Source organism: Sycon ciliatum, chromosome 1 (assembly GCF_964019385.1).
Source record: "Sycon ciliatum chromosome 1, ocSycCili1.1, whole genome shotgun sequence".
Lineage (NCBI taxonomy): Eukaryota > Metazoa > Porifera > Calcarea > Leucosolenida > Sycettidae > Sycon > Sycon ciliatum.
The window spans coordinates 68,791,898-68,806,572 of record NC_088643.1 but is presented as its reverse complement, the minus strand read 5'-3'; the positions used below and the strand labels follow the sequence as shown (position 1 = coordinate 68,806,572).

Here is a 14,675-nt window from a genome sequence, read left to right as displayed (position 1 = left end):
GCACCCCCCCCCCCCCCCCAACACACACACACATACCCCCCCCCAACACACACACACATACCCCCCCCCCCAAACACACACACACATACCCCCCCCCCCCAACACACACACACATACCCCCCCCCCCCAACACACACACACATCCCCCCCCCCCAACACACACACACATACCCCCCCCCCCCCAAACACACACACACATACCCCCCCCCCCCCAACACACACACACATACCCCCCCCCCCCCCCAAACACACACACACATACCCCCCCCCCCCCCAACACACACACACATACCCCCCCCCCCCCAACACACACACACATACCCCCCCCCCCCAACACACACACACACATACCCCCCCCCCAAACACACACACACATACCCCCCCCCCCCAACACACACACACACACATACCCCCCCCCCCCAAACACACACACATACCCCCCCCCCCAAACACACACACACACATACCCCCCCCCCCCAAACACACACACACACATACCCCCCCCCCCCCCCAAACACACACACGAAACGTTTAATTCTACAAGTGCTTACCATAGTCATGTAAGAAGCTTGTGGCGTCGTTGATCTCATCGTCGCGTGGAAGTTTGTCCGGTGTGCTGCTGTACTGGATCATTGTTGAGCTATGAAGCACAGCAACATGATTATGCATGGTAAGAAAGAGAGAATTGAAAACAGAAGGCAAGATGCACTTCATACCTCCCCTCAACAACACACCACAACAGCACATGGGCATGGAAAGAGGCAAATCTCTTCCGTAGAGACTTACATCAGTGTACACGTTAAGACAACGAAGCCGGAAAACGAACGGTGAACTAAAACCTTTCCTACCAGGCATGTCATACATTTCTTCAGATCGGGGGGGGGGGGGGGGGGGGAGGGGTATATACTTTAATGTTGCAGGCTTGCACACTACGAATCCATACAGCAGAATTTGCAACTCTGCACTATGGGTTCAAGAGAGCAAAGATCATGATTTACATCACTCTACATGTCGAGACACAGTAAAACGGTTGTCATGATGATTCAGCGCAGCACTGTAGTCACGTCATGATGATTCAGCGCAGCACTGTAGTCACGTCATGATGATTCAGCGCAGCACTGTAGTCACGTCATGATGATTCAGCGCAGCACTGTAGTCACGTCATGATGATTCAGCGCAGCACTGTAGTCACGAATCGTGCCTCTGATCATCCATCAACAATGATGTAAATGACAAATTCCATTTGCCTAACTGATGCCGAGTTACACACTTTGGTTTAAGTATTTTTGGATAAACCCAATGGGCCATGACAGATTACCCAGAAAGCAACTTTGGCACTGATAGTGATGGCCATATTGAGCTATAAAGCTATAGCTGCTATCCAAGTGGTCATTAGCTGTACCAACCCATGTATTGTCTGTAAAATAGTCAAACACGCCAAACATCACATGCTGTCTATCTACCTGTAAACAGTTCTGCAAACAGTTTTTTTGAAAGGGCTATAGACCTTCACATGGAGTCTTCAAACATTTTCTAACCCATCTATAGACTATGTGAAGAAGAGGTTGGTGCGACTTCGGCGATACTTGGGAATTGTGTCGCAAGCTCCCACGTAGGGAGCACACACAATTCCCATGTATGGACTAATTCAAAATATAATTCTATTCTGGTCCTATGGCTCATACATGTAGTCAGCAGTCGTCAGAACAGGAACTTTGCCATCACGGGCGAACGCCGTCGATGCTTCACGAACAGCCTTTTCTAGAACACTGTAGGACTCTGGTATCATTTGATCAATCATGCGCACTGATTCTCTCCTCGCAGCACCAGGACCTGAGAAACAAAACCAACCAATCACACCGCATGACTGTCACTTGAAAGCCATTAATTTTAGAATACATCCTGGCCTCCAATGCACAGACAAGTTACAGTGATTGTAGAGATGTGATGCAGTAATTTCATTTTAAAGACAGGCTAGCAGCTATATGTACACCACTGGCATAGATTATATTCAGTGTAGTGCACAGTGAAGCACAGGATGGAAACTCTACAAGAAAACATGACCTACAGTCCATTTCAAAACTATAGACGTGTACCTAGGCAAAAACCGTTACGCCAGCATCTATACCACATAAAATCTGTGATCACTTTGTGCATAATTTTTTCCAAATTGGGCGTCTGTTATCCAATCCTTTAGAAACTATATGAGAGTAATTGTGGAGCGATCTTGAGCAATATTCCGAAAACTATTCTCAAAAAGTTCCAGCCAAATTTGAAATATTTCAAAAAACCTACGCGTCTATAGTTTTGAAATGCACTGTAGGGAAGAGAGACCGTAGCTACATGCATTTAAAACATTATGTACGGTATGTACCTGGGCTCTGCGCTCTAATCTCGGAGGCCACGTTGTAGACCAAGTCCCGTAGCTCTCTGACGGAGCTTGTCTTCAGGTTACTGAGCTCCATGGCCTCCACCACATTGGGCAGGCCGGGTCGAGGAAGACCTGATCGGTCCACCACATAGCGACGGCGCACTTCATCTTTAAGCTCCTGCACCTGTGCATGCGTCATGCTTTGCTGAACCTTGTCCAAGTGTGTGCCGACAATGATCACGGTTGACCCAGGTGCACGAGCCTGCACATCAGCAGTAAATGGAGAAGCCCAGTGATTCATCTTGGTCTTTCATCGGCACAGTGCATCACAGGAATACACTGGGAAAAGCAATGAAAGTAGCGTACTCGATGGAACTTGCCACACAACAACTCAACTCGCATTGATGTCCACAGCAAAGTGAACATGAATTGATTTTCTAAACATCGCCTTTTTATTCCAAAACTGCATCATGTTTCAGTATCAAAAGCACAGACGCAAATGGCTCACTGCAATGATATCATTTCCATTCAGTTTCTTTTCCAATCACCATGCACGCTAACGGCCAGCTGAAAGACTCTCTTCTTCTGACGGCATTAGGGTCAGAGGCTGAGAATACAGCTCAACCTTTCAACCTGACATGTATAATGTATAGGTATAGTTGTACACTTCATGTAAGCCCATCGTCCTAGCCTTCTGGGTGCAGTTGACTCACCTGGATGTTGACCAGCCAAGGCTGCAGCTCGCAGATACCGGACAGTCCGGTTTCCATGTTCCAAACGGCGATGTAGAGAGCGCGTCGTGAGAGAAAGCATTGATGCGTTGCATAGTACTCCTCCTGTAATCAGAGTGAAGACCAGCACAAATCCCCAGTAAACACTCTTTCTCATTTCCAGTTTTTTTTAAATGACTCAATGATAAGCTACTAGTTGGCTTCAAACAGTAATGCTTGCAGGATATAGGAAATAAGCAGAGTCCTTATTAATATTAGAGAAGCACGTGCAGCCGTAGTGGTGTTTGGGTTATCACAGTCTATTCTTGCACGACACCCCTATCCGCCATTATATTTTATACACTGTACTACCTTTGAAAAGATAACACCATTGTCTACGCTGGTTCTTGCTAGGGTAGTCACTGTAGCAGGTATGAGTCGAGGGCTGACTGAGAGCTACACGCACACACACCTGAGTAATACAGTAGATGCCATGTAGGCATGCACATTATCCTCGTGAAAAGAAAGATGAGGCCAGCCGGGTTGTCTCGGTATTCAGCCAATTGACAGCTGATGATAGCATAGACATGTTAGTAGTATGGGGAATGGAGATCACTGACTACTTGTAGAGAAGACTATGGCATGTTTCCCATTTTGGGAGGTGGACAAAAAGGCAAATTTGTCCAAGAATGCAATCCTATATGCAGACACTTTCATGGGAATACCTGGCCACCGAAATCCCATACGCAGAAGTTGATTGGGTCGGGAGCCTTTTGAAAAGGCTTTGTACTCCGCGTCACTGAGCACCAGCATTGCACACTGACACCGACAGTTGACAGCTGCTTCTGTTTACTACGTCCGGGACCATGCTGGAGTGCCTTGACCAGTGTTGTCTTTCCCTGGCCATGGCGGCCAACAATCATCAGTTTCAGACGGCGATGTTCCACAGAGCTAAGGCGGGAAAGAAATTTGACATACAGGGAGTTATCTATTTGGTATCGAAGAACATGAGCTCGTGCCAAGCAAAATAAAGTGCATAGGTTCGCAACAAAGGTGGCACGGTGAACTGAGCACTCTTGCAAATATTGCCCCACAGAACTGAAGAGTGTCTATACACACAGGCGTGATCTATGCCCACACCGTGACATTGTTTTCCAGAAAGTACATGTCCTCACTTTGTCTTGATCGCCCGAAGGTAGCTGATGATGGCCTTGTTTCCTCGGTCCAGCACAGCAGCATGCATGTTCTTCAAGTCAAGCTCTGACACGTCAAGTTGGTAGAGGTGAGTGAGATTGCCTAGGTCGGACGGCAGCTCTTCTATCTTGTTCTGACCAATGAACAAGACGTTCAATGAACGGCAGTGGTGAAGACCTTCCGGCACCTGGCAAGGAATCACATTGACAAACAAACAATTCGAATTAAGGCATTGTAAACGAATCTACGAGATTTCTTGCTTGATGATGAAGAATCTCTGAGACATTCAATAACAATACGTTCAAAAGTACTTTGAATGAGACGGTGTCAACTTGAGAACAGTTCAGGAAATCAACCCTCCTTTCTCTATTCCTCTCCAGTTTATTTGAAAATGCATACAAGCATATTTCGAATTGATGCGTAGCAGCACGACAAATCGGCTGATGGTAACAGGGTAATGCTTGGCAACAGGTTAGCAATGCAGGTTGTTCTGTTACATCAGGCTCTGGCCAAGTACAGGATGGTATAGAGTGGCAAGCTGTACGGCGAGATCAGTGAAGCATTGACAATATGCTACTCGAAAGAAAATGCATTCGCCAAGGATACCTCTATCGCTATACACAATTGTGATGGATGCGGAAAAAGTCAGTCTGACCCACTCTGAAGCGTGCCGTAAAATTCTCTACACAGCAGATTCTCTAAAACTAAAATATCAACGGATGAATTAGCTCCTGTAACTAACCTGCGTGAATTCATTGCGATCAATGTACAGGAATGTCAGAGACGGCATGAGAAGAGCATGACCAGCAGGAATGCCACTCAGCGCCGAGGCCGCTGATTTGTAGCCTGATGAGTTGCTGTTCCCTGTTGTTGCCGGAGACATCATCGAATTGCCGCCACCGCCGCCATCGGTGGTGCCAGCATCTTCATCGTCATCGCCACCTTCAGACAAGCCACGGCCAGTGTTTGGATCATATGTCACCATCACGTGAAGGTTGTCCAGCTGGTTCTCTGACAGGCGCAGTGTGCTAAGCCGCGGCAGGAAGCCAATGAAGTGCTTACAGTTGACCGGACGCGAGTTCACCTGGTCAACGCCGGTGTTTGTGGCACTGCCTGAGCCATTCATTTCCAGCAACGGCCATGCGCACGGTCCTGTAATGTGATCACTCTAATACGCAACGTACAGCATAGCACAGAATAGAAATGTATTTAAGTATACATACAGTGCAACTCACTTAGTACGTACCCGGGCAAGACGTGCACCTGCTTAGTACGGCCCTTTGCCCTTTGCCCTGCCAAAAGCGCATATACAAATGTGTACGGATACGACGTGCTAATCGATCTGATAGGACAAACAAATCATGTATAACGGACTTTTCAGCAGGTCCCAACAGAGCTAGCCTTGCATACTACGTACTTTTTTTTTAACATACCAGGAAGTCGTTAACGTTTGGGTACAATTCCCTGACCTTTACACATGACAGGTTCGCTTGACAGATACCATACTCGCGCGATTAGAGCCCTCTCTTGACTAGTGCCCTATCTCGAATAGTGCCCTAGTCTCCAAGAGCCAGTGAAAAATAAAGCCCTCTCTTGGATAGTGCCCCCCCCCCCCCCCCCCCCCCGGTCTTGTAACCAAGCCCATGTGCAAGTTTGGTGTTCTTTTGCTAATTTTGTTCTTGGCCATTTCTTTGCACTGTTTTTTTCAGGAACAAAATCGCAGGTCTTGTTCCCGTTTCTGTGGAGTCGTGAGCGTTTACAGTACACTTTAGGCTCCGCTTTTCTTTGTTTTATGCTGGATGACGCAAATGTACCAGCAATGAAAAATATAGTGCCCTCTCTTGAATACTGCCCCATCTGTGATGGACATTGAAAAAATAGTGCCCCAGGGGAACTAATCGCGCGAGTACGGTACTTCAGTACCCGTATGTGGATAGCATGGAAGAGGCTGTTTGCAGCGCTGGAAGCCTGGTTTGGTGGTACTGACTATGTCCATTTCTGAGTGCAAGAAATAATTTCGAGCATTTTGACATACTGCACATATATCGTATTAGTGGGGCCGCAAAAGTCAACTATAGCTAAGAAGTACCTCGGATGCTACATACTTTTTTCTATTCCCCAAGGGGTTACATCTTATCCGAGTTCCACTGTACGTACATGTACACAAACAAGCACTGTAGTGTTATGATATGAGCAGCCAACTCAGGACCGCATACAATGTAGACAATTCCTCTCCCCTCCCCCCGTCCACCGGCCACGCAAACACCGCAAATCACAGTTTTAGGTTGCTATAACGCTCTGCTTGCTCCAGTATTACTCAGACTCCTGAGACCCAAAGTGCAAAAAACAATGGCATAGATTATTCGAATTTAGGCAGTTCTGACGAACCTGGGTTAGAGAGACGAAATTGAAGTCAAAGCTTGCGAAGTTTGACTGGAAAGAACTGAAAATTCGAAAGTTATTTATTTCCAACTTGCTCAGTGTTGTGGCCATTCACCTGGCTGGTGCGAGCAGTTACGCAATGCTTCCACTACTGCAGCTCCGTGTCAGAGCACCCGGGATGTCTGTTAGCTTATTGTTCTATACTTGAATCTGAGCAGGCTGAGGGCAGTTGTATTGCTCCTTTGCGGGCACGTGTGAAAGACTAGAGATTTGGCTGTTCCGTGGTAGACGATTCACCTACGCGAACAATCAACTATTTTTGCAAAGCATCTCTTTTCAATCAAGTAGTTCAGAAGAATGAACATTAAAATTTGGAACTTACGGTAATCAGATTGAGCCGATTGTGATTGGCTCGGAACACAAGGATATTAGAAGGCAGCGAAAGGATGTTGAGCATTTCCAACTGGTTATTGCTGACATCGAGCTCCTCAATATTGGGAGCAAGACAATGCAGGTTATTGGGTAGGCTCTGCACAGAATGGGAAAATAGATAAAAACACTACTACATTACTACATGCAGGCCCGTCGCACAGACTTTGGAGGTGGGGCGGCCATGGAAGGGGGAAGCCAATTGCAAGCATTTCCGGGCATTTGGTGCCATTTCAGTGTAACTAAAATTAAAGACTTTTTGATTCTGCACCAAACCAAGAAGACACTACGATCGAGGACAAGGGTTCCTCACTCATTCAAAAATTGAAGCCAATTGCAAGCATTTTCAGGCATTTGGTGCCATTTCAGTGTACATTGTACATGTAACTGCAATGAAAGACTTTTTGATTCTGCAATAAACCAAGATCGGGGACAAGGATTTGCCACGTTTGCGCTGAGCTGCGATCATAGTGCTTTGTTGCATGCAGCGTGCTCCAAAAAACGGCCGAAAAAGTGGGGCGACCTCAGCTGTGACGGCCTTGACATGTATATGAACATGAACTGAGAAGTAAGTGACAACACCTTCAAAGAGTCTTCATTAACAGCATTCACCTTGCTGTACATGTACATGTGATGATGACACAAAGGAGATTCTCTTTGGGCAGAAAGTTTGACAACCGGCATACACCACAAACTCACATTTGAAAACCCTGGTTTAGGGTGTACATCAACTCATTCAAGAGCACATACAAGCGGCATTACAACAGGTTGGAGTCGAAATGCATAACCATAATGTACTTGCCAGATAATATACACCTACAACTTCAACACACCTTCAGCCTGTTCTGCACAAGGAACAGCTTCTTCAGTGGATAGTTAATCTCAGCATCTTCCTGCAAACAACACAGCCACAGTATAATGGTATTACTGTAAGACATCAAGATAGGCACATGCACATCTCCAGCAGTTTACAATATTTCGCAAATGAGTACACGAATGTGCAGCTGACTTAATTCACTGACCGGTAGTGAGACTGGGATTCCGTTGCGACTGCGCCGTTGACGGTACACTCCAGTCGTTGTTGTCCGAGACGAGTGCTTGGCAAGGAATGAAGAGATCCGCGCAAAACCTACGAGCACAGAAAATTGGTAAGGTTTGATTAGGTTAGCAACCCCTTCAAACTAATGAATGTTTGATCAGGTGTGCGCATTATTTTTATTTCTATGTGGGGGGGGGGGGGGGCGTGATGATCCCCCCCCCCCCCAACCAGATGCTACAGTGAAAAGGCTCACAAGAATGGGATATGAAACACGGATGTTGAGCCAATAATAAATGTAGAAAGGAAAAGAACATATGGATACGAGTTATTAAGAGTAACTGTCCACCATTGTAACTATAATAATGAACTAAAAAAAGAATGGGATAGCTGGAAATTGTAAGAGTCCACATACCTTGCCGAGACATTTGCCTGCTGGCCGATAAGCCGTGAGACTGAGAACCATTCGACTCCTCAATTGGCTGCATGTGTGGCTCAGGATCCGTCGGCAAGGAAGTGATACCGTTGCCATTTGCTCGCAATGTACGCAGCTTTTCCGCCGTCCATATCTCAAACGGAAGGCTTGTGAGTTCATTATTAGACACGTCCAGTACCTTAGCATGTTGCACGGAGCATAGGACAGAGACAACTTCATTCCTGGAAACAAAGCTAGACAGAAAAAAGAGCAGCTATTGGGAAAATGTCTTTCAGTCAGCTTGCACAACACACACTTAACGGGAACGTTATATTACTGAGCATCTGGTCAATTTCAGTCACTGCACCGTCAACCCTGTATGGCGATGATGTATGTTCAGAATGTTTCATCCCGTAGCTTCAAATGTCAATACTATATTTTTTCCCACACGCAACTCACAATGAAAACAGGCGAAGTACATAGTGAAACCAACCAAGCCCATCACAACAATACTTACCTCCAGTCCTTCCAAGGTGAATAGAGCACCCGGAATGTCTGTTAGCATATTGTTCTGTACTTCAATCTGAGCCAGCTGAGGGCAGTTGTATTGGTCCTCTGCGGGCGTCAGTGCAAAATTGATGACAGATGCCGGCGCCAGATCTTGCACTGGAACAGACAAATGTTGAGACATTTGAAACCTTCTCAAAGCCCATTCTCCAATGCACCCCAGTGTGCGTACCGATGACACGCCAGGATCACAACATCACAGCAACGTACACAGTCATCTACAATGCATATTCCAAGAGGGCATAACCGTGGCTCGCTTCGGAACTGTAGGCATATCGAAACAAAATTCATGATGAGTTCTACATGCCATTGCTCCTGCTCACAGGAAAGAAAGAGAAATGCAAGACACCGCAGTGCACAACAGAACGTCTTACTGTCTTCATCTTGGCTGTAGTGAATACTGTCTCCTGACGGTACCGGTAGCCAGGTCAGCTTGTTGTCGGAGAGGATGAGAATCTTTAACTGAGGCAGCTGGAAGATCGTCAGCGGCACTTGGGTGAGCTGGTTCTGAGATAGGTTGAGAACGGTGATGAGGTTGGACGTCAGTGCTGGTGGAGAGATGAGCGCCATTCTGAACGACGTCAAGGCACACGAGCTGCTGCGTTCAAACACCGTCTCCAGCATCGTATCCAGTGCGTTCTGGTTGGGCAGTGTCGTCATCTCTTGTACACCCGCTAGGAACCCTTGTGCTGTTTTGATGAAACGAGAAACCACCCAGGAGGCCAGCTGCAGGTAGTTTGTATCCAGTGCCTTCAAGCCAATCTTCTCCCAGATAATCTGACCAACATTCAAGTTCTCCACATTGCTATTGCTCAGTCCGTCCCGAGAAATCTGCTCGCGAAAGAACTTGGCACAGGAGTCGTGAACCATTTTGGCTAGCAACAAGGATGCACCTTGTGTGAACTCCAAGTCACCGGCAAGTTGAAGGCCGTCGCTCATGAATTCTGCAGCATCATAGTGCACCAGAAGCAGACCGAGCACATCTAAATGCTTCGTGGCAACAGCCAAGTCCAATAGGGTCATTTGACGGTTTAACTCGTGGTGCTCGACACGGAACTTCGTGGAGTTTGATCTGAAGAGATTCTCCTCCTCTTCAGCACCTAATATGTACATGAGCTTCGCATGACCATGGACGATAGCTTCATGCAGTGGCTGGTAGCCGCGCGCATTCTCCACGATCAGGCTCACGCATGCATATTGCCCGTCAAATAGCCTGTTGTTGGCCAGGAGCCTGGGCGCAGTACTGGTTGGTGACATGGCCCGGGGCGACAGTGGCTGATTGCCGTCATCACTCTCAAACCCGCCGTACAGGAGAAGCTGCCTCACGATGTAGTGGTTGCCTTTGATCACAGCTAAGTGCACTGGAGTGTTGCCATCCGAGTTGCGACAGCTGTTGACAGGGAACATTAGACCATGACCGCTACAGGCTGCGTCCACTGCCTCTCCACTGTCCTGCTTGGGGAATCTCATCGGACAGAATTGTGTCTGCCAATTTAGTGTGCCGTTGATATCATGCACTTGGGTGATCTCGTCCACATCAGCATTATCCTTCTTCAGCCAGAAATCCACTGTATGTTTAAGATACTCGAAAGAAAACCCGTCTTCACCGCAATCAGAGCCCAGTTGGGGACAGTAGCAGCTCTTGATCTAGACCACAAACATAGAGCAGCAATCGGTATAGTTCAGTTAAGCAATACATCTGAACAGACAAAACAGCCTGTCACATTACAGCTGGTGGTGCTGCCAAATTCCGCAGTGCAACAGGTAATGAGCTCAAAACTCGATATTTTAGCCGAACGTTTTCACATTGTGATACACGCTCTGATACACATGTCCAATCATCTCTAACTAAGTACTTCAAGGACGAACAGCCTGTGCTCGAACTGCACCATGGCGGTGTTCTATAGATATGCGTTGGCTATAGTAGGCTGTCAAAGGTCGTGTCACATAGCTAACATAGTTATCTACATGTCTGAAACGTACCAACTCCATAACTTGCTCCTGGAATCGCAGCAGAACGGTTGTCAATGCAAGGTTGCCCTGCTCGCAAGCAATGTGAAGTGGAAGTGCCAAGTCTTTGTTCTGCATAGCTGCCAGGCTTGGATCGGCCTCGAGCAGGCGACGAGCGATGGCAGCACCGGCTGCATACTGCCTGGTTCTCGCAATCACATGCAGCAAGTTATCGCCACTCGACTCGTGCAGACACTTTACGCAGGTTCCCTTGCGGATTAGAAACTCCACAACGCCATGCTTGGAACTAGCACATGCCCTGTAGAGAGTAAGTATAATCAGATACATCATTTCATAATAATAAATATGATTGTACTCAGCACATTCTCTGCAGGAGCAGCAGCCACTATGCTGTAGACGTAATTAGAAAATCCACTCAAACAGAACACATGTTAGAACATGAGCACACTCACACACTGTGTCTTTTCAACTCTTTTGCCAGGTATTTTTTTAAAGTATTCGACATCTATGAGTCTGATAAAACGTTCGTGGAGTTCTTCATACGACTGTAAGGGTTGGTTCACAAAAGCCAAATCTGCGCCGGGAAGCACCAGCTGTGAGCCAGCTCCCGATCCGTCCCGAATACAGTTCGAGTACCAAATCTGCTACAAAGTGGTACAGAATGTGCCAAAATGCTACGACAGGTTTGCCAACTGAAGCTTGAATTCTTTGTTTCTTCAGCAGTTCAAGGTCTTTAGGTGATGGACACTCGGTGCTACCTTTTACTAGAGATCATGAAACTACTTCTACACCTTTTATTGCAGTCTAGTAAGCAATGGTGTCGGAATTATGCATGCAAAAGTTGATGAAGTTACTAGAACTTGCCAATGTATCCTTCGTATTTTGTATTTGTTTCAATTGTACTTGTCTCATAAGTTGCACAACAGTCAAGCAGATCATCCGAGAACGACGGGTTGGTATGCTGACTTAATTTGCAACATTGAAGCGACTACAAGAATGGCGAACGGACCTCATCTTTAGCTTCAATGTACTTCTTTTTGAAGAAGGAAAATTTGGGACGAGTCTTGGTTTGAAATTTTGATAAGGTCTGGGTCCCGGCACCGGCGATCACCGGCGCAAACGGTTCACAAATCATTTTTGGTCAAAATTGTACAGGATCAATGCCGTGGCAGATTGCAAGAGTTGGGCACAGCCCAATTTTGCCGGCCGATCCGTTGCGATTATTTACCGTATGATTTTGTTACGATTGCACTGGTTCACATAATCGCAATGCACCGGGAGTGGCTGCAAAAGGCCCACCGATGGTTACTCCCGGCGCGTACCGACGATATGTGAGCCAACCCTAACAGGTTAGTACCTCTGCATTGGAGTATAGCCATCTGCATCTTTGCACTCCATAAACGAGGTACTCTCTTCCAACAGCTCCTCCAGAACAGGTACATCTCCACTGCAACAGGCAGCAAAAAAGGCTGCAGCACACAATGAAAAGCACGTGGAAAACCTGAACAAGTATTCTGTCTTGCATAAAAGATCACAATGTCCAAGAAGAATACGATCAGATAATCACAAACTGTGCTTAGTTTAAAAAAAATGCCAGTACAGTCGTACCTCTCTAATCCGGCACCTTTTGCAACGGCATTTTCTGCTGGATAAACAAGGGTGTTGGATTATCAAATCCTGCCCTCCAACCTGGCCCACATGTTATCATACATGTTTGTGTCGTACGTCAAAACGTAGGGATTTTCTGTGTCAAACCAAGTACTTTGTGGAATGCATGTCTATAACATACACTTGGGAATATCTTATGCACTAGCATAGGATATTCCCAAGTGTATGTTACATGTGTTGTGTATGTTACAATGGTCCCTGACAGTCTGCGATGTACAACTGCTGGATTAGAAAATCGAATTATGTACAGTTTGAGTGATTTGTTGCAGAAAATCGCTGCTGGAGGCGGAATTCAAGTGCCGGATTAAAGCGTAGAAAATGAACTGAAAAAATCTGTTTTACCAGAAAGTGGGCTGGTTTGCAAGGGTGCTGGATAAACAAGTGCCGGATTAGAGAGGGACGACTGTATATTTGATACACATGAATGTCACTGTATTCACCTTCCGGTAGCCAGAGACTACAAGCCAGTGTGGTCGTTGAAATTAGCCAGAGACTACAAGCCAGGGTGGTCGTTCAAAGGGTACACACCAAATGTACATCCAGCCATTCACAGTCTGTCAGATGAGATGGCAAAAACTTTAAATGAAGTACGACAGGAGTACATGTATAGAATGGATAGGGGGGGGGGGGGGGGCGTATGAAAGCGCAAGACATACCAGTTTCTTGCATTTTGTTTTGCCGTTCCTTCTCTAGCTGTCGCTCTGGAGGGAACAGGTAAACATCATGTTGAAGGTTAGATCATTGTGATACATGCACTCTTGTATCAAAAAAATGTTTTATTGAAGGCTATTCCCTACATTGGATTTCACATGTGTATTGTATATCCTTCAGGGAATTGCTGCTTATCGGCTCTACAAAATAATTATACAAACACCACCACCATCACTGCTGGCACTGCCACCACGGCACCACCACCACCATCCGGCACCACCACCACCACCAGCACCATCACCAGCGCGGCACAAGCACCGGGCCAACACCACCACGGTCTCAGACGTTGCATCCAGAAATATACATTGTCTCTAAAGTTAAGCTCTAATTATGTATTGTGATGATCAGGAGGGTAATCTACAAATGTACAGCATGAATCTCTACCCCTTTGTGTACGTGCTTTTCTTTTCTATTTTTTCTCTTCTTCCGTGGTTGGTCTCACCCGCTCCTCAGTTCAATTGGCTGCCTTGACATGCTACGAGGTGCAGAGTTAAATAAATAAATAAGAATTGGAACAGGTCGCGAACCTCTAGCTTTGTCAAGAATCTCGGCACACTCTGGTTGGCGATGATACACAGCAAGACTCTGTGGAGTCGCATCTGTTATGCTGCGTGCATTGATGTCCGCACCGTGACGCAGCAACAGTTCAACACATCTTGTGAATCCATTCGATGCTGCCATGTGCAGTGGTGTCTGGGCACGCAAAAAAACCATGCAAAACTTACAAACACAGAAGTAGTTCTTGAATGAACTGGGCTAAACATGATGGCATATGCATTGTTACATTGGTGCGCGAAAGACTTTTCCTTGTTCAGTCCGTCAAGCGCTTACCGTATTATCTCTAATATAAGCACAGTCTCCAATAATAGCACGTCTCCAATAATAGAACACCTTGGGGCGGCATTCAAAAAATAAAGTGCTCAGTCTCCATTATAAGCACACTGTGTAAATTCATTATCTGTACCGGCGAAAAAACCCTGAAATGTGTGTGTCTGACATGAATTTGGCATGGCAACATGCCTCTGAAATTATGAGGTTGAAATAATAATGGAACAGTCTCCAATAAAGGAACGTCTCCATTAATAGCACGGGGCGGAGGTACATCGAAAAAATAAAGGACCGTGCTTATATTAGAGATAATACGGTATGAGTATTTGATGCATCGGGGCTACCAGTGTACTATTTTGTGCATGATGAGTGTGCATGTGTGTGTGTGTGGGG

The 14,675-nt window shown here is 46.4% G+C and overlaps 1 protein-coding gene across 1 annotated transcript in view; it reads right to left on the bottom strand.

Moving 5' to 3' along the window:
• The window catches only part of LOC135805111 (uncharacterized), a 51,977-nt gene that overhangs the window by 35,810 nt on the left and 1,492 nt on the right, over window positions 1-14,675 (bottom strand). The window contains exons 3-19 of the mRNA XM_065319109.1: window positions 13,982-14,147; window positions 13,400-13,444; window positions 12,433-12,544; window positions 11,088-11,373; window positions 9,479-10,751; window positions 9,055-9,203; window positions 8,538-8,736; window positions 8,109-8,215; window positions 7,920-7,979; window positions 7,040-7,186; window positions 5,018-5,443; window positions 4,257-4,462; window positions 3,807-4,032; window positions 3,085-3,207; window positions 2,375-2,633; window positions 1,686-1,833; window positions 552-640 (exon numbers count right to left, since the gene is read on the bottom strand). Coding sequence (XP_065175181.1) covers window positions 552-640; window positions 1,686-1,833; window positions 2,375-2,633; window positions 3,085-3,207; window positions 3,807-4,032; window positions 4,257-4,462; window positions 5,018-5,443; window positions 7,040-7,186; window positions 7,920-7,979; window positions 8,109-8,215; window positions 8,538-8,736; window positions 9,055-9,203; window positions 9,479-10,751; window positions 11,088-11,373; window positions 12,433-12,544; window positions 13,400-13,444; window positions 13,982-14,147 — 4,021 coding nt within the window. The remainder of the gene's footprint in view (window positions 1-551; window positions 641-1,685; window positions 1,834-2,374; window positions 2,634-3,084; window positions 3,208-3,806; window positions 4,033-4,256; window positions 4,463-5,017; window positions 5,444-7,039; window positions 7,187-7,919; window positions 7,980-8,108; window positions 8,216-8,537; window positions 8,737-9,054; window positions 9,204-9,478; window positions 10,752-11,087; window positions 11,374-12,432; window positions 12,545-13,399; window positions 13,445-13,981; window positions 14,148-14,675) is intronic.